At 49.3% G+C, this 20,176-nt stretch overlaps 1 protein-coding gene across 3 annotated transcripts in view; it reads right to left on the bottom strand.

The window, feature by feature from the left end:
• Positions 1–20,176, bottom strand: part of PLEKHG3 (pleckstrin homology and RhoGEF domain containing G3) — a 192,660-nt gene that overhangs the window by 132,265 nt on the left and 40,219 nt on the right. For all 3 annotated transcript variants that reach the window (XM_029598500.1, XM_029598501.1, XM_029598506.1), the window contains exon 3: positions 10,979–11,317. In XM_029598500.1, the coding sequence (XP_029454360.1) occupies positions 10,979–11,243 (265 nt within the window). In that variant the 5' untranslated portion in view covers positions 11,244–11,317. The remainder of the gene's footprint in view (positions 1–10,978; positions 11,318–20,176) is intronic.

The following is a 20,176-nucleotide window of genomic DNA, read 5'->3' as shown; positions in this document are numbered from 1 at the left end:
AAATAGCACCGAGTAGTCTGGCCATGGTGGAGAGCTGGGGAGGGCGGTCAAGGAAGAGATGGAGAAAGGGTCACAGGGAGGAGAAGGCAAGAGGCAGAGAATGGGAGTGAAAGCACATGAAGAGAACCTTAAGAGGGTGGAGGGCGTGTTATAAATTGTTTGGCACCTTATAAAGATACCAAACATGCTGCCTCAAACTTATTGCTGTGCTGAGCTGTTTGTATTCTTAGCCAATTAGTCCTATGTTGATTTAACTGAGACGTGTTGTATTCTTAAGCCTGTTGACATATTCAAGTTTAGTCCTGTTCTGCATTTTTACCTAGTTTAGTTCGGTTGTTAATGGATATCAAGTTTAGTTCTTACTGACGTCATCTTCAGACTAAAACTTAAGCTGCCTTACCCATGGGCCTCTGACTGTAGGATATCTTTCTAATATGCTGTACCTCAGGTCTGGGTGACTTTCCTATTCAAGAGAGTAAGTAATAAATCCAAATAAATAAATAAAAGAACACTTGGGATGGGACTGTGGGGAGAGGGAAGGGAGAAATGGAGAGAGAACAGGAGACAAGGCACTCAAAAGGAGGCCATACCAGGATGGAAGGAGGGAAAGCAGTTGGGAAGGGGCCATGGAGGATGAGGCACTCAGAACAGGGCCACAGAGGGAAGGGCAGGAGGGAGGAAGGAACACAGGAAAAAAAAAGCACTTGGGAAGGGGGCCTCAGGAGGAAGAGGACAGAAGTGAAGGAATCGGGGGCAAGAGGGAAGGCACTTGGGGAACGAGGAGAGCAGGCAGGTTAGTCCTTAGGAAGGGGTCATGGCAAGAAGACCCAGAAGAAAAGCTGCAGGGGTGAAAGAGGAGGAGAGAGCACTCAGGAAAGGGCCATGGCTGGAGGGAAGGTAATTGGGACGGGACCATGGTAGAGGTGGAGAGTAGCACTCATGAAGGGGCTATAAGATGAGGGCAGGAGGGACAGCTTAGTTTACGTTAGAAACTATTCTTTATTTAATATTAAGTTTCATACATTACAAATGATTCTGAAGTGCATATTATTACATTAATCAGTTTTCTGAATAGCAGAGTTGCTTACCTGTAACAGGTGTTCTCCTAGGACGGCAGGATGTTAGTACTCACATATCGGTGATATTATCTGATGGAGCATGCCACTATCCACACATCCACGCAGGGACCCCTCTTCAGTCTTATAACAGAATTACGAAAAAAATAAAACAAACATAGGAGAAACCAAACTCTGCGGGGTGGCGGGTGGGTTTCATGAGGACTACCATCCTGTTGTCCTAGGAGAACACCTGTTACAGGTAAGCAACACTGCTTTCTCCTAGGACAAGCAGGATGGTAATCCTCACATGGGTGAATCCCTAGCTACTGCTCCCTAACCACAAGCAAGACCAGACATCTAACCAAGTGCCAATGGGCACAACAACTCAGGCGCTGTTGATAACAGAAGAAGACAGCCTGAACCTGATCAATGGGCCGTAGGTAGGGTTGGGTTCTACAGCTGAAAGATTCTGTAGGACAAACAGGCCAAAGCTGCTATTGCGCCGGCCTGGCAAGAACTCCATATTGCAGCCTTGCAGATCTCCTCCACAGGGACCACTCACAAGTGGGCCACCGAAGTTGCCATGGCTCGAACCGAACGAGCCTTGACATGGCCCCAAGGTCCAGTCCCGCCTAAGTATAGCAGGAGGAGATGCAATCCGCCAGCCAGTTGGACAGAGTCTGCTTAGTTACCGCAACCCCCATTCTATTCTTATCAAACGAGATGAAGAGCTGTGTGGACTGCCTATGGCCTACTGTCCGCTCCAGGTAGAAGGCTAAGGCCCTCTTGCAATCCAGACTGTGCAAAGTACCGCTCGACCTGGTGTGAATGAGGCTTGGGAAAAAAAGAGGTGGGCAGGACGACAGCCTGATTAAGATGGAAATTCATCACCACCTTAGGCAGGAACTTAGAGTGCATATGCTGAACCACCCTATCATGAAAGAACTTTGTGTAGGATGGATATGTCACTAAGGCCCGAAAGCTCACCGACCCTGCGTGCTGATGTGACCACGACCAAAAATATGATCTTCCAGGTCAGATGCTTGAGGTCACAAGAATGCAGCAGCTCAAAAGCTGCTTTCATGAGCTGAGCGAGCACCACACTGAGGTCCTAGGACACAGTAGGAGGCTGCAGGGGAGGCTTCAACTGAAGCAGACCCCACATAAAGCATTCCACTACAGGTTGCACAGAGATGGGCAAACCATCCACACCCCAGTAGTAGGCACAGACAGCACTCAGGAGTACCCTAATGGAGTTAATCTTCAAGCCAGCCTCCGAAAAGTGCAGAAGATAATCAAGTAGCTTTGGTGTGGAGCAGGAGAACAGATCCAGGCTGTGGTGTCCACACCACATGGAAAAACTCTTCCACTTCAGGCCATAAGACTTTCTAGTGGAAGACTTCCTGGAAGCCACCAGGACTTAGACACATCCTCCGAGAGGTCGAGGGGCTGCAGAACTAGCCGCTCCGCATCCAGGCCATCAGGGGCAAGGCCTGGAGGCTGGGATGGCGTAGCCTGCCCCAATCCTGCGTGATGAGATCTGGGGAAGTTTCCAGACTAATTGGGTCCCAGAGGGAGAGGTCCCGCAGGAGCAGGAACCAGATCTGCCTCAGCCAATGAGGAGCTATGAGTATCATAGTTCCCTTGTCCTGTCGAAGCTTCAGGAGAGAGGATATGCATACAGAAGGCCCTTGCCCCATTGATGGGGAAAAGTATTTGAGGCTAGTTTTCCATCCCCCTGTACAGGAAGCAGAATTGACCCACCTTCCTCTTGCAGGGGGAAGTGAACAGTTCCACAGCCGGGGTCCCTCACAGGTGGAAGATTCGATTTCCCACCTCCTAGGTCAGGGACCACTCGTGGGGCCGGAAGGCTCGATTCAGCCTGTCCACCACCACCACATTCTTCGTTCTGGCTAGGTACATGGCTCAGAGAACCATACCCTAGGTTAGAGCCCAGGCCCAGATCTCTGCTTGTTGATGTACCACATTGCCACCACATTGCCAGTCTGGATCAGGACAGATTTGTTGAGCAGGCGATCCCAGAACGCCCAGAGTGCGTGCCAAGTCACGAGGAGCTCCAGGAAGTTGATATGACACTGAGCTTCCTATCTGGACCATATGCCCTAAGTGCAGAGTCCCTCCACATGGGCACCCCACCCCAGGTTGGACACATCTGTAGTGAGTACAATCCAGGAAGGGGGAGGTTGAAAAGGTACTCCCTGCTCCAAATTGGACAGACTCTCCCAAGACAGGGAGTCCCAGAGAGGTGAAGCAATGCGAATGTGGACACGGAGGTCCTAGGTGGCCTGCCGCCACTGGGACCACAAGGCCCACTGAGCTCTGCACATATGCAAACAAGCAAAGGGAGTAACAGATCATGGAGCCATGTGTCCCAAGAGGTGCAACATGCGGTGAGCTGAGATTTGCTGGCTTCGCCAAACCACTTCCGCAATGGATACCAACATGAGTGTCCGATCACGTGGAAGATACGCTCGGGCCTGAGCTGTGTCCAAGAGAGCGCCAATGAAGCTCAAAGGATGGGATGGGTCTAGATGGGACTTGGGGTACTTGACATTAAACCCCAGGGACTCTAACACCTGAATGGTCAAGCGCAGGGATCGCATTGCTCCCTCCTGGGTTGGGCTCTTGACGAGCCAATTGTCCAGGTAAGGGAGTACCTACATGCCCAACAGACGGAGGTACGCCCATACTACTGTCAGACACTTGGTGAAGGTGTGGGGGTGGGGGGCGCAGAGGTCGAATGGCAACACCATGAACTGAAAGTGTCACTCGCCCAATGCAAACAGGAGGTACTTCCTGTGACTGTGGAAGATCTCGATGTGGGCATTGGCTTTGCTCCCTCAACCTCACCAAAGCCTATCTCCCCCCCCTGAAGGAGAGGAATCAGGGCGCCTAGAGAGACTATCTTGAACCTTTCTCTTTTTAGAAACCTGTTCAAGGCCCTCAAGTCTAGGACAGGACAGAGTCCCCCTGTTCTCCTTGGAATCAGGAAATATTTGGAGCAGAACTCCCGCCCTTGCTGACTCAGTGGAATGGGCTCAACGGCTCTTGCAGCCACGAGGGTGGTGAGCTTTACCAGAAGTATTTCCTGATGCAAGGACTGACCCCAAGAAGGACGGGGGGAAGGGGGGGGGGGGGGAAGAGTCCGGAGGGACACCCCAAGAATTCAGTTGGTACCCTCGACGAACAATGGACAGAACCCACTGGTCTGAGGTAACTTTGGGCCAATGGTCCATGAAGAACTGCAGCCAACCTCTGACCGGAGGACCTGCGTCAAGGATACAGATGGTTGGCTCACGCTCCCTCGTAGCGGGGGCCATGTCAAACACCATAGGTGGAGTGCACCTCATGTCTGCCACATTCAAGGCCCTGCTGGACAACCACCAAAAAAGTGTCCTGCTGCTGTTGGGGCAGGCATTCGGTTTCCCACCTCCTAGATCAGGGACCACTCGTGGGGCCGGAAGGCTCGATTCAGCCTGTCCACCAGAGATTTTGGGAATACTGTGTTATGTACAGCTGGAGGGAGGCGATACGAGCAATTAACATAGCGCCCTAAAACACCTTCCTACCCAGCACTCTGTACTCCTGACCCGGGGGGCAGAGGGATGGGTGCAGGAACGCTTGGCCTTCTTTAGGGCAGACTCCACCACAACCGACTGGTATGGGGGTTCACGCTTCTCAAACCCCAAGGCATGCTGTACCAGATAAATAGCATCAGGCTTCCTGTTCACCAGAGGCACAGAGATGGGGTGCTCTCTAATTCCTAAGGAGCAGCTCCTTGAAGATCTCATGGACAGGAACAGCCACCACCTACTTCGGATCATCCACAAACTGGAGAATCCTCTAGCATCTTGTGCCTGGCATCCTCTTCCGTCAGAAGCTGGAAAAGAATGGTTTCTGCCATGGCCCGCACAAACCCAGCAAATGTTAAGTCCTCAGGTAGGGACCAACATCGCTCCTCCAGAGGAGACAAGTCCGAGGGGAAGTCTGAGTCATCAGAGGAATCATCTCCCCATGGGTCGTAAGGGGCGTCATCACGGAGATCACCTACAGGCGTCCGTGGTCGGGGCCCTCCCCAGCCCAATAGCTTGGGCACCAAGGGCATTGAGGCCCACGAAGGCCCTGAGAGCAGTCAAGGCAACGCTTGACACAGAACCAGTGTCCTCGACGATGCCTTCAGCCTTGAAGGACCTTCCTCATCGGCAGAACCTGCAATGGATATCACACCGGAAGGAGCCGGCAATGGTGGCCGGTGGGACATAGACAGCACCCAGACCACCGGCATTGGCTACATGGGGAGGACATCGCGAAGAAAGTTGAGGGGTTCCAGCAGCAGCGCCAACATCATTGGTGCAGGCTCATTATTGGTGGAGGCACCAGCGGGGCCGGTAGCTCGATGCCCTTCAGAGTTCAAACAACTGCCAATTGCACCCTATGCTCCAATTCCTACTTGAAGGCCGAAGACAACAGAAGGAGGAGGCGTAACCGAACCTCCCTCGGAGCCCTGAGGGAGATCGGTAACCGGCACCATAATTGGTGGGGAATGCCTTGGACCCCCGGCATCAATATAGGGCAGTGCCTCCTCACCGCAGGGTCGCTTCAGGGGGCATCACAACAAAAGCCGGTGCCAACCCAAGCTTGGTACCATGCAAAGACTGAGACAGATGGCGCTGCTTCCGGGATTTCCCCCAGTGCTGAGGAAGGAGATGATTTAGACGTCTGAGTGAAAGGAGACTGATGCCAGCCAATCTCTGGCCCCCCTCTCCACCAGAAGCCCCGGTGGCGGGGTGGACACCAAGGAATCTGTGTCTATCGGCAATCTCTGACCTTTCGGAATCAATGCTCCCGATGCCAGCTTCAATGGTTCAGACTTCTTGGACCCAGACAGATTCTCCACCTTGTCCAGGCAGGCAAAATAGGCCTTGGGGGTCATCTGGTCACAAAATAGACACCTCCAGATGTCGTGTGATGCCCCCAGGCAAAGGACACACATCTCGTACGGATCCGTGAGGAATATCGTCTGAGGGTATTGGGGGCATTGGCGGAAACCAGATGACGGCATGAGAAAAAATGGCCGGCAAGCAGTCAATGACAGGTGAATCCCGAAGGACACCTTACCCGGAATCAACTGCACAGAAGGGAAAAACTTACTGCGCCGCCCTGTAAGTAAAGCCAGGAGAATGGAGAAAGATCCGGCACAGGAAAAAAATACGTTTTCCAATAAAAAGAACACAAGCTAAACAACCGCATGATGATAGCTCTGTGGAAAAGAAGAGACTGAAGAGGGACCCCGCGGGGACACGTGGACAGTGACATGCTGGGCATGCTCAGTGTGCCAACGTTTCTAGAAACTTTGGCATAAGTTTTCCATACAGGGCTCCATCAGATGTCACCCATGTGTGAGGACTACCATCCTGCTTGTCCTAGGAGAAAGCATTTAACAGTATGTAGAACTTAGACACACGTACAGGAGTCCTCAACATTTTTGGAATTTAGAAAGGGGTCCACGCTCCCTAAAAGGACAAGAACATCTGTCCTAAGATGTATCTTATCTGGCCCCATACCTTTGTCCATTTATTACGCCACTGACAAAAGAGTGTGTATATCTACCCCACTCCTATACATATCCTGGCCAACCAGCAGCAGTCCTTCTCTAAGGTTTTCTTCAGTGATTGCTGAACAAAAGTATTTAACATTTCTATTTTTCCTCATCTGTCTCTTTCTCCACACGTGGCTCCTCCTCCTCTTTTAATCTTACAATTCTACCTCTGGTCTTCCTCCTTTTTCTCTTAGTGAAAAAGAACACAAGAACATAAGACTTGCCATAATGGTCAGACCAAATGTCCATCAAGCCCAGTATTCTATTTCCAACAGTTGGCAGGATCCCAAAGGGTAGACAGATTTCAAGCTGTTTATCCCAAGGATAAGCACCGGATTCCTGCAACTCTACCTTAGTAATGGTTTATGGACTTTTTCATCAGGAACTTGTCCAAACCTTTTTTAAACCCATCTACACAGGGGTCACATGATAATATGAAGGCATGTGGCTGTATAGGGCGTGCTCTCCAGGAGCCTTCCCGCAACTTTTCATTACAATCGGGTCTCTGAAATTTTTTTTTACCCCGCTGCTGTTTACCGCTGCCGCTCCTCATCCGAATGTTGCCTCCTGAGTGCAATTTCACCACTCCAGTCCAAAATATGTTGACATGGACAGCTAAGAAGGAGAGAGAAACCTTCTAAGATGGTGCTTGGGGAGAAGACGACTATGCAGTGGCTCACACATCGGAGCCATTAGGCTCCCCTTTCCGTGGTGGCGACAGCAGTGATCGTGGCCTTAGAGGGTCATTTTAATGCCCTTTCCCAACAAATAGAAGGGCTAGATGCTAAGCTTACCAACTATGGCTAGCACATCCAGGTGGCTGAGTATCGAGTTTCCAATGTGGAGGATATAGTGCTGCACCTAGAAGCTGAGCAACAAAAGCTGCATAAAAGCCACACTTTTCTCCTTAATAAAATGGACAACTTAGAAAACTGTTCTCAGAGGAATACTCTTCAGCTGGTGGGTATCCCTGAAGGTGTTCTTCATTCCACCTTGGGAACAGCGCTGGAAGAATGACTTGTCTCCTTACTGGGCCTTTCTGGAGCTCATGGGCCACTGCAGATAAAACAGGCTCATCGGTTGGGATTGCTGTCCCAGAACCAGAACCGACCACATGTTATCCTCTGAGTTTTGAACTTTGTACACAAAGTGGACATACTACGTGCTTATCATAAGATGCAGCCTCTTCTTTATGACAGTAATAAGGTTTTAATATTTCAGGATTACTCCCAGGCAGGGGTAGAGAGGTGTAAATCTTTCTCCTCTGTGTGTGCACACAAGTGACTCAGAAGAACTGGAGGATCATGCTGCTATTCCCTGCTAAACTTAAAATGATCCATAAGAACAAGGCTTTATACTTTGAAACAGTGGTGGTGGTGGCGGCGGCAACACAATTCCTACATTCATTGGAAACATTTTTATGGTAGTTGGTGCCTTGATTATTTTTTCTCTCTCTCCATTTTTGACTGGAGTACTTATATGTTTATTGACTATGGGAGGCCCCCCATGGCTATACACCCAATGACCCGCATCCAGGATGGGCTAGTGGGACGGTGTGCGGTTTGCCCTGAACTGTTGGTTCTTTTTACATTTCTTTAAAATATTTTGAGTCCTTTCTGGGTTTGGCTTGGATGGAGGGATGTCTACCCTATAGGTAGTGTTAAGTGGTGTGTTTTTTTCTATCCCATATTTTGCTATTGGGTTATCAGCTATGGGGGGAGATCCTGGCTGGGAGATCTCTTCCCATTTGAGAATTCTGTACACTCTTTTCCTGTCATTCTCTACCAGTTCACTAAAGAAGACCCTGGAGAAGGACCTTTGCTGGTTGACAAGACCATAGGTGGAAATGGGGTAGATGAAAATCCATTTACAGAAGAGAATGCATGGGAAGAGCTAGGAAATCAGAAAATGCACAAGGCCATGGGGCCAGATGAAGTTCATCCCAGGATACTGAGGAAGCTTACAGATGTGCTGACGGGTCCGCTGCAAGATCTAGTCAATAGAATTCTGGAAAAGGGAGTGGTGCCGAATGACTGGAGAATGGTGATGGTCCCGCTCCACAAGAGTTGTAGCAGAGAGGAGGCTGGAAACTACAGGCTAGTTAGCATCACCTAGGTGGTGGGAAAATTAATGGAAACTCTGCTGAAGGAAAGGATAGTGAACTATCTACAGTCAGGAGGATTGCTGGACCCGAGGCAATATGGATTCGCTAGGGGAAGGTCATGTCAGACAAACCTGACTTTTTTTTTTGATTGGGTGACTAAAGAATTGGATCGAGGTAATAAGAGAATTTCCGAGGCCAGGGCTCTGGGCCTGACCCTAGGTCCAGGATGAGACCCCAGCCTCGGGACACAGCCATCAGGCTTGGGCCTAGGGGCTTAAGGTCCATGTTGAGGTCCTGGTGTTGGGGCTTGACCTCCAAGCCGGGCCGCAGCGCTGGGCCTGGGTCCTGGCTCTGGCCTAGGCCAAGGCATTGGGATCTGGCTTCTGGGCTGGGCCTTGGTATTGGCCTGGGTTCAGATCCCAGCCTAGACTGAGGCCCAGCATCAATATCTGGCCTCTGGCGTCTGCACTTGGTCAGGCCATGTTTCAGACAGATCAAGTAACTAATTTTTCAGGGGGTTCTAGGCCTTTGCTCGGGTCTTGGCCAAGGCCCCACCGCTGCGCTTGGGCCTAGACTGCAGCCTTTGCTTTGGACCTCTGCCCTACCAGACAATGTAAACAAAATAAACAAATAAAATTTGATTAATTCGATTTCAGGGGGCCCCTCAATTCCATTCATGGCCCTCCACATGAAACAAATTGCCCCTTATTCATTGCATTTTGTAAATTCGTTTAAAACAAATGCACATCCCTAATGATCATAGCTCAAGTTTATTGTAAAACTTGATATAGATAACAGTGTGGTGCAATTTATCCTTTCAGGATTATATTTCTAGATGACACAAAAGGGTATGCCAGCTGGCTTCAACTGTTAATGCCTGGTTACATTTCTGCCTTCAATAAGCATGGTATGTTATAAAGGTCTATGACAGAGAACTAGAAAAATATTTTCTAGCTTACCACAATCATAGATTAATGCCTCATTTTAAAATATATGTAATTCTGAATTATTTCTCTCTGAACACCTTATACCTATAACAGAATCAATGGTACCAAGATTGTATATCCAACATGCCTAACATCTGTAAATGCCATCTTACTAGTTATGCTAGATCAGAGGTGGCCATCTCTGATCCTCAAGAGCCACAAACAGGTCTGGTTTTCAGGCTGTCCATAATGAATATGCATGAGATAGGATTTACAGACACTGCCTCCATTGTATGCAAATATATCTCACTCATATTCATTGCGGATAGTCTGGAAACTATACCTATGTGTGGGCTCTTGAAGACCGGAGTTGGCCATCCTTGGGCTAGATGTTTCATACCCTTTGCTCCGCCCCAAAACTATTTATTTGATACTTGACCCATAATACATTTTTTTTTGCAAAGGTTTATAACAAGGCTTCACCAATTGATATATTTGAAATTAGAGTGTCTTCCGGTTTATTGTCTATGTTGACATTTTAATTTTATAATTTGAGGATTTAGAAAAGTTGCTAAAGAATGCTGTCAGAATGCCAGATGAAACACCAAACAATAAAATGATCTTCACAAATTTTAGTCTCTTAGGAGATGAAGTAGTCAATCTTGACAGGGAATTCCTCAAGAGAAACAATTTACTCCCTAAGGCAAATTTTTAGAAATTAAGTTACAGAGTCTATACAAGACTATATTAAAGAATCTCTGGGGAAAGCAAAAAGACTTAATCATTTAGACAGGATTCCAAAAATACCTCAAACCTCTCTCAAAATGAGTCAGGTCATTTGCAACTCCCACAGAGACTCAACATTATTTACTGCAGACCAGTTCCTAAAAGGAACCCACAGACTCAACAATAAGCTTACAAGGTCTAACTGAAGGGACTCTCAAAGCGTCAGACTAGTCCTTCGACCTAGGATTTCTCTCTTAACAGGCCCGTACAGGTTCAAATACATTTCCTGATTTCATAGCCAAGTGACTTCAGGCACCAGCCCCGATATCCTGCTACTTTCCTAGAAGCCAACTAGTTCACAAAAAAATGAAGATTTTCAATAAACTCCCAACCACCTCCTCTCTCCTATTAAGGCAATTTACCCTGTTACAGCTTAATATACCTTATTCATTGGCATCAGCAATTCATACTTCATTAATGCAGCCTACTGAAATACTAATCTCTCTAGAACTTTCAAATCCTGGTAAATTCTGTTGTTACTGACCTTTTTCACATGGCACCAAGGAGCCCACCGAGAGTGTGTCTATAAGAGTATGGGCTCCTTCCTTTAATTCTGGTGCTTTGGAAGCAGTGGAGCGATATTCTTTATATATGTAGGGCTGCTCCTCTAGTCCATGTGTGTTTGAAGAGGTTAAGAGAGGCTCTTCCAATGCAAGTGGATCCTCAGCGCGTCTTGCAGTCTCCAGAGAAACAGAAATTTCAGGCATGTTCAGCCCCTCCAGTACTGGAGCCTTGGACCCTTCAGACATTTTAGGATTGTCTTAGTCTGGGAAACTCGTTAAAACTAGAGAAATCCTTCAAACACGCAAGGTATTTTCCAGTCCTGAAAATCCAGAGAATAAAAACCATGAGTCAGAAGAATCAATACCAGAATCTATTTATTCATCTGTATAAAGCCCTCTAAAAAACTCTTTCCCCTTGCATATTTCTCACATTTACTTGTTGTCATCTTTATTTTTCTCTTCCCTGCAATCTCTGTTGCTCCTCCTTTCCAGAAGGCATGCTTTGGTAGCACCTGTACCCATCATCGGCTCTAGAGCTGCAGGGGTTTCTCCACCAATAGCATACTCTCAGTGCCACTCTCTTGACTCTCTCAGGTTGCCTCAGTAGTGGCAGCCATCTCGACTCCCCTCCATGGACCCAAGCACACTACCTACATAGCACACCTAGCCCGGACCAGTAATTTTTTCTGACCAATGTTATTCTTACAGCTCCCTAAGGATATTGGAAGATTATGCTGTTCAAACCTCACTCTGAATAAAGTGCAGTTGCTTACCTGTAACAGGTGTTCTCCTAGGACAGCAGGATGTTAGTCCTCACATGTGGATGCCATGCCCAGACTGCTGCTATCCATGCATCCACACAAGGTCCCCCTTCAGTCTCGTAATATAGCAAAAAAACTATGAGCGAGAAAAACAAAACAAACCGAAGGTGAACCCAATGTCATGGGGAGGCGGGCAGGATTCCTGAGGACTAACATCCTGCTGTCCTAGGAGAACACCTGTGATGGGTAAGCAACTGCGCTTTCTCTTAGGACAAGCAGGATGGTAGTCCTCACATGTGGGTGATTACAGAGTTCCAGACCGCCCAGTGAAATCAGAGGGACCCACAGTAGCCAAACAGGGTGCCAATGGGCACAACACAACTGCGGTGCTGTGGGGAAACAGGGGCGGTCTGGTCCCACAGAGAGCACAATGAAAGATAGTTGGGTTCAGGACTGGAATAGATTGCGCAGGACAGACTGGTCAAAAGCTCTGTCCTGGCAACTATCCCTGTCAAGACAGTAGTGAACCGCGAAAGTGTGGAGAGCACTCCAGGTCGCGGCCCTGCAGATTTCAGTGACAGGGACCACATGCAGATGGGCCACTGATGCCACCATAGCCTGCACACAGTGAGCTTTCACTCTGCCAGCCAGCTGAAGGCCTGCCTGCTCATAGAAGAATGCAATGCAATCCACTAGCCAGTTGGACAAAGTTTGCTTCCCCACTGTTGCTTCCAGCCTATTGGGTAAAAAAGACACAAAGAGCTGGGTGGACTGCCTATGGGCCGCTGTCCAATCCAGATAGAAAGCAAGCTCCCGCTTGCAGTCCAGGGGGTGGAGAGTACGTTCCCCCGGATCAAAAAGAGGCCATGGGAAGAATGTGGGAAGGATGATTGACTGGTTGATGTGGAAAGCAGTCTCCAACTTTTGCAGAAATTTTGGATGCATGCGCAGCACCACACGATCATGAAAAAATTTTGTGTAGGGAGCGTACGTGACCAGGGCATGGATCTCACTGACCCTGCGCCACCAGGAACATAACTTTCCAGGTAAGTAACTTCAGGTCCCAGAATTTGAGAGGTTCAAATGGATGCCGCACTAACCTCGCCAGGACAACGTCGAGATCCCACGGGGGTCACAGGCGAAGTGAACAAGGCCCCTCATGAAGCACCCAACCAGCGGCTGGACTGAAATGGGCACACCAGCGACACTCTGGTGATAAGCGCTGAGGTGTACCCGGACCGAGCTGGTTTGGAGGCCAGACTCTGATAGATGCCAGAGGTAATCCAGCAAGTGGGGAAACGGAAATGAGAACGGGTCCAGTCCATGGCCACCGCACCATATGGAAAAACGCTTCCACTTCAAATTGTAGGATTTCTGGGTGGAAGGTTTCCAGGACTCAATCAAGACTCTGGAGACATCATCCAAAAGCTGCAAAGGCCGAAGGATCATGCACTCAACATCCACGCCATGAGGGCCAGGGCCTGGAGGTTCAGGTGGCGCAAGATGCTCTGTTCTGCGATATGAGGTCGTGGGCCGTTCCCAGCGGGACCAGCGTGCTCACTGACAGATCCTGAAGAAGAGGAAACCACAACTGGCTTGGCCAGGAAGGGCCACCAGGATCATGGTCCCCCCCATCCTCCTGTAGTTTCATCAGAGTCCTCGAGAGGAGCGGGAGAGGGGTATGCATACATGAGACCCTGTCCCAGTAAAGGGAGAAGGCATTGTAGGCTGGATGGCCCTGCCCTGGAATCAGGGAGCAGAACACGCTCACCTTGTGATTGCAGAGAGAGGCGAAAAGTCCATGTCCGGCGTGCCCCAGTGACGGAACAAGTCAGCTGCCACCGCAGGGTTCAGGGACCACTCATGTGGCCGGAAGGACCGGCTGAGACTGTCCTCCAGCATGTTCAGGTGACCTGGCAGGTAGGTGGCCCATAAGTACACCCCTCTGCAAAGGGCCCAATCCCAGACCTGTATTGCCTCTTGGCAGAGGAGGAAGGAGCCTGTGCCGCCCTGCTTGTTGATGTACCAAATCGCCACCCAGTTGTCCATTTTGATGAGGACAACCTTGGAGGACAGCCTGTCCTGGAAGGCCCACAAGGCATATCAGATTACCCGAAGCTCCAGGAAGTTTATCTGGTAGCGGGCTTCAGCCACAGTCCAAAGACCCTGGGTGTGCAGGCTGTCTGTGTGGGCCCCCCACCCCTGAGAGGAGGCATCGGTGGGGAGAGCTGAAATGGAAACTCTGTTTCCAAATTAGGAAGGGCTTCCCACCAGGCTGGGGAGAAGTGGAGGGGGCTTGTGACAGGTGCCTCCAGATGCCTCCAGATGTTGGAATGCCAGATGTTGGAATGCCTGCCTTCACAGGGACCCTAAAGACCCCGCTAACTTCTGCCCTATCTCTAACCTGCCCTTCCTATCCAAAATTATGGAAAAGATTGTAAACATCCAACTTACAGAATATCTAGAAAGCAACAACATTCTGCATCCAGCCCAATACGGCTTCCGTAAATACCTCAATACAGAAACCCTCCTGCTCTCCCTCACGGACCACTTACTCATAGGCATGGACCGAGGCAACTGTTACCTCCTCGCCCTACTCGACATCTCAGCTGCCTTTGATACCATCAACCATAACCTCCTCATCAACCGGCTATCCGAAATAGGCATCTCAGGCCTAGCCCTACTATGGTTTAAATCCTACTTATCTAACAGAAAGTTCTCCGTCAAGATAGGAAACGCCAACTCCACACTCTATCCCTTGTCTCAAGGTGTCCCACAAGGCTCCTCCCTCTCCTCCACCCTTTTCAACATTTATCTCACACCTCTATGTCAGCTCCTCACAGACCTCGGCCTCAAATTCTACCTCTATGCAGATGACGTTCAAATAGTCATTCCCATTCACAACTCTCTCTCAGATGCCCTTGCCTTCTGGAACACATGTCTTGCCAACATCAATGACTTCCTCACCAACATCCACCTCGCTCTAAAACTCCTCCAAAACAGAGCTGCTCCTTATCTCTCCTCACCTCCCTCCCAAACCACCGATCTCCAACGATCCAGCTTTCAACGTCATAACACCCCAACCCACAGTAAGAGACCTTGGGGTTATCATAGATCAACAACTCAATCTCAAAAAACAGATCAACTCCATCCTCAAAGAAGGTTTCTTCAAGCTTCACATCCTGAAGAAACTCAGACCCCTCCTCCACTATCATGACTTCCGCACCGTCGTCCAAGCCACCCTTTCCTCAAAGCTGGACTACTGTAATGCCCTCTTCCTTGGCCTACCCTCCTCCACCACCAAGCCCTTACAAATGCTCCAGAATGCCATCGCCAGGGTCATCACCAACTCAAGGAAAGCTGATCACATTACCCCAATACTCAAAGAACTCCACTGGCTCCCCATCGCATCCCGAATTCTCTTCAAAATTCTAACCATAGTGCACAAGTCCATCCACTCGCACAATTCCAATTGGTTGGTTGGTGAAAGTGCCTCACAGCCACTACCAGCTTATAGCCGGACTATCCCCCTCTCAGCTGTCGCCACCTGGTGAGCATTGCAATCTTCACCATTCTTTGCTCTACATACCTGTTACCAGATGTACATTATCTCACTGTATGTAACCTGCTGCACTGTATATCAAATAACTCCCCTACTGCACCCGTCTCCACCACCCTCCTCCTCTTCTCCTCCTTAACCCCTACTACACCACCCTACCTGACTGCTAGCGGTGCCAATATGGCTGCCTACGCAATCCCTCGCATCCACCACCCACTCTCCAGAATACCTCCCCCCCCCTCTCCTCCCCCGCCACACCCCCCCTCTCCGCAAATCCCTCATCCCCATCCTTACCTCACCGCTTACACAATTCCTCGGCCTCACCACCCTCTCTATCATTCTTATCAACGCGCAATCCCTATCAAAAAAGACGCCAATCCTCAATGACCTGCTCACGGACTGCACACCAGACATCTGTGCAGTCACTGAAACATGGTTCAAAGACTCAGACACCGTCCATATAAACCAACTCCCAACCACCCTTTATGACATCTTCCCCATCCACCGACCCAAAAAAAGAGGAGGTGGAATCCTCTTAGCAGCTAAAAAATTCCTCAACCTCAAACCCATCAGCATAGCCACTCCACCCAAACTTGAAATAGGTCTATTTAGGGCAGATGCCCTGCAAATCTGTCTTGTCTACGCCCCCCCCACCATCCTTGAGTCCGACCCGTCTCCCTTAATTGAATTTTTTGTAGAATGGATAAAAACTGACACCCCCTCCATCATCCTCGGAGATTTTAATCTCCACGTTGACTCTCTCCCCCCCACTGCATCCTGCGACACCTTCATTCAATCCCTCCTTGCCATAGGCTTCCGACAAATCATAGTAACCCCCACCCCACAAAGCTGGCCATACGCTAGACCTGATGTTTATCAACTCTAGCTTCCAAACCACCACCACACCCACCTGCACCCCAGTGCCCTGGTCCGACCACTGCCTCATTGAAAGCCGACTCTCTGCCATGAGACCTCTTCCTAGTAACCATACACATCACACTACCATAATTTCCAGAAAAACTTGCCCCAGCGACAAACTTACAGATGCATTAGCCTCGTCCTTACCAAACCTAATCTGCTCTGACCCCGACACAGCCTTAGCGTCCTGGAATAGCCTTACAGAAGACATAGCCAATAAACTATGCCCCCTCTCTAAACGAGTCATAAACACCTCTGCGAAACCCTCCAAGCCCTGGTACACCCAAGAGCTAAAAATCCTAAAAAATAATCTCAGACAGAAAGAGAGAATATGGCGCAAGGACCCTACCCCGCAACACTCCTCTAGCTACAAAACAGCATTACACGAATACAGACTATCTACACTCAAACACAAACGTGACTTCTACTCAAAAAAATCCATGACTATAAATTCAACCCCAAAGTGCTTTTCTCCTATGTTGCCAGCCTCACCACCCCCATCCCTCCTACCATACCAGACTCTGAGGCAGCCGCCAAATGTGAGGAACTGGCCATCTACTTCCAGAGTAAAATCGCCAACCTCCTCTCCAGATTTCCGTTCTCCAATCTCTGTGCCCCCACCACCCTTACTCCTATCCCCGCCTCATCCCAACCCACAATGGCCATTCTTGACTTCACTTCCTCTAAGGAAATCATTAGCCTCCTTCGTAAACTTAAGCCAGCTTCTCACCCTAGCGACACCATCCCCACCAAAGCGCTAATAGCCATCCCAAACAGCATAGCTAGAGCCATAGCAGACATTATCAACTGCTCCCTCACCCATGGGATGGTCCCAGACTCACTTAAGCACGCTGTCGTCAAACCCCTTCTTAAAAAACCCTCCCTAGACCCTAAAGACCCCTCCAATTTCCGCCCCATCTCCAACCTCCCTCTTATTTCCAAGCTAATGGAAAAAGTTGTTAATTCGCAACTCATGGATTACCTTGAAGATCACGCTATCCTCCATGTTTCCCAATTTGGCTTCAGAAAACATTTTAATACCGAATCCCTACTCCTCTCCCTAGCCGACTACCTCCTCAGAGGTCTGGGCCAAGGCCACAGCTACCTCCTTGCCCTCCTTGACATTTCGGCGGCTTTTGATACCATCAGCCACCACCGCCTCCTGACACGGCTAGAAAGCATCGGCATCTCAGGAATAGCTCTCGCCTGGTTCAAATCCTATCTTTCAAACAGAAAGTTCTCTGTCAAAATTGGAAACAACCTCTCTGCTTCACACCCTTTACAACAAGGAGTCCCGCAAGGCTCATCTCTTTCCTCAACCCTCTTCAATATTTATATCACCCCCCTCTGCCAGCTCCTCACTGACCTTAAACTCAAATTCTATCTCTATGCTGATGATGTTCAGATCATCATTCCCATTCATAGCTCTATATCTGACGCCCTGGAGCACTGGGAAAATTGCCTTGCAGCCATCAACTCCCTCCTCACCAACCTTCAGCTTGCCCTCAACGCAAACAAAACGGAACTCCTCCACATCTCCTCGCAACCGCCTGACCTCATACCTAATGACCCTAAACTTAACCTCCTCTCAGGTCAACCAGCTGTTAGGGACCTCGGAGTTCTCCTTGATCCCAACCTTAGCATGAAACCACAAATCAAATCTATCCTCAAAGCAGGCTTCTTCAAACTCAACGTTCTTAAGAAACTCCGACCCCTGCTGTACACCCAAGATCTCCGCACAGTGATCCAAGCCACCCTTACCTCCAAACTGGACTATTGTAATGCCCTCCTCCTAGGGCTCCCCTTATCTTCAATAAAACCCCTTCAACTTTTGCAAAACGCCACTGCAAGGCTCATTACCACACACACGCATACACGAACATATTACCCCTGTCCTCAAGGATCTACATTGGCTTCCCATCCTTTTCCGTATACACTACAAGACCCTGACCATAGTACACAAATCTATCCACACACACAACTCCAACTGGCTTGACCTCCCTTTCACTGCGCCCCTGTCCTCCCGAGCCACCAGATCTGCCAACAAAGGTAATCTACATGTACCGTCCTTGAAGGCAGCTCATCTCTCATCCACCCGTGACCGCTCCATATCCATTGCCGGCCCCGCCCTCTGGAACTCCCTACCCGTCCACTTGCGCCTTGAACCCTGCGCCATCAAATTCAAAAAGAAACTGAAAACATTCCTGTTCAACCAAGCCTACACAGAATAGACCCTCCCTTCCCTCTATTGCTCAAACCCCCTAGGTGACCGCCCTTTTCCTTATATTAAGGAATCTAATCACAATGTACATTGTTGTCTCCTTGTTATGACCTCTTGTTGATTTCTTGTTGTTTAATCTATTTTCCCTACTGCTCTAGGTTAACCCCCTGCCCAGTTCGCCTCCCCTGTTGAAATGTACTTCTAAATCTTTTGTTAATATGTGAACCGGTATGATGTCCCCACTAATACCGGTATATAAAAGTTTCTAAATAAATAAATAAATGAACCCTTTCGTCCTATACGCACTGAACGACCCACTCGCACTGTCAACAAAGGCACCCTCTCCATTCCCCCTTTGAAAAAAGCCCACCTCTCCTCCACTAGGGACCGTGCACTATCCATTGCAGGCCCTAAACAATGGAACGCCCTCCCTACCACTCTCAGGCTAGAGCCATGTTACGCCAAGTTCAGAAAAAAACTTAAAACATGGCTCTTCCGACAAGCCTACCCTGATTAAGTACACCGACTTCTGCAAGTATCTTGCCTACGCCTTGTATATTCCTGTAAATAGTCCGTTGCAGCTTTTATTTATTGCTTTAATTCCTCCATCTCCTGCTCTTTGTATACTCCTCCTTGTTCGCCCTCCCTGTTCATTGTAATTTCTACCTTTAAAGTTACATTGTAAACCGGTATGATGTATGCATACTAATACCGGTATATAAAAGTTTTTAAATAAATAAATAAATGTGGAGGCGGGCCATGGGGGTCACATGGAGCAGCAGACAGGGCAGTACAATCTTTCAGTTGCAAATGAGGGCGGTCAGCAAGGAGAGGGCAATCGCCCAATCCTTTGGCAGGAAAGCCTTTGCCTGTACCAACCTGGCACCGATGAAATCTAGCTGTGGAGACAGGCAGAGATGTGACTTGGGGAAGTTGATGACAAACCCATCATCTGCAAGGTCTGAACCGTCAGGGCCAGTGCATTCAAGGCCCCAGAGTGAGAGTCGCTTGGGATCAGCCAATCGTCTAGGTGTGGAAACACACGGACTGAGCGACACCTGAGGTAGGTAGCCACCACCGCCAAGCATTTTATGAAGACGCATGGGACTGATGCCAGCCCAAAGGGCAGCACTTTGTACTGAAAATGTGCCATCCCCACCAGAAAGTGCAGGTACTTTCTGTGGTAGGGGACAATTGCAATATGGGCGTAAACCTCCTTTAAGTCGAGGGAGCAGAGCCAGTCTCCTCTTCAGAGGAGTGGGATCAGGGTGCCCAGAGAGACCATTTTGAATTTCTCTCCTATGAGAAACCGGTTTAACGCCTTGAGGTCAAGAATGGGGCGCAAGCCGCCATTCCTCTTTGGAATGAGGAAGTACCTAGAGTAGAATCCATGGCCCCGTTGCTCGTGAAGAACCGGTTCCACTGCACCTGCTGCTAAAAGGGCAGAGTTTCGATTGAAGGATGACCTGATGGGCAGGCAAACTCCATGATGGACATGGGGGAGTGGTCTCTGGGAGCCTGCTGAAATTCAGGCGGTAACCCTGGCGGACAATGGAGAGGACCTAATGGTCCAAGGTGTTCACTTCCCAATGGCGGGCAAAGCAAAGGAGTCTGCCACCAACCAGGGGATCGACCACCAGGGGAACCAGCTTTTGCCTTGTGCCCCCTCGCTGCCAGTCAAAAGCCTGTTGAGGGGGTCTGTTGGGGAGATGATTGGGTC

This window comes from Rhinatrema bivittatum, chromosome 4 (genome assembly GCF_901001135.1).
Source record: "Rhinatrema bivittatum chromosome 4, aRhiBiv1.1, whole genome shotgun sequence".
Classification (NCBI taxonomy): domain Eukaryota; kingdom Metazoa; phylum Chordata; class Amphibia; order Gymnophiona; family Rhinatrematidae; genus Rhinatrema; species Rhinatrema bivittatum.
This window is presented reverse-complemented; position numbering and strand designations above follow the sequence as displayed.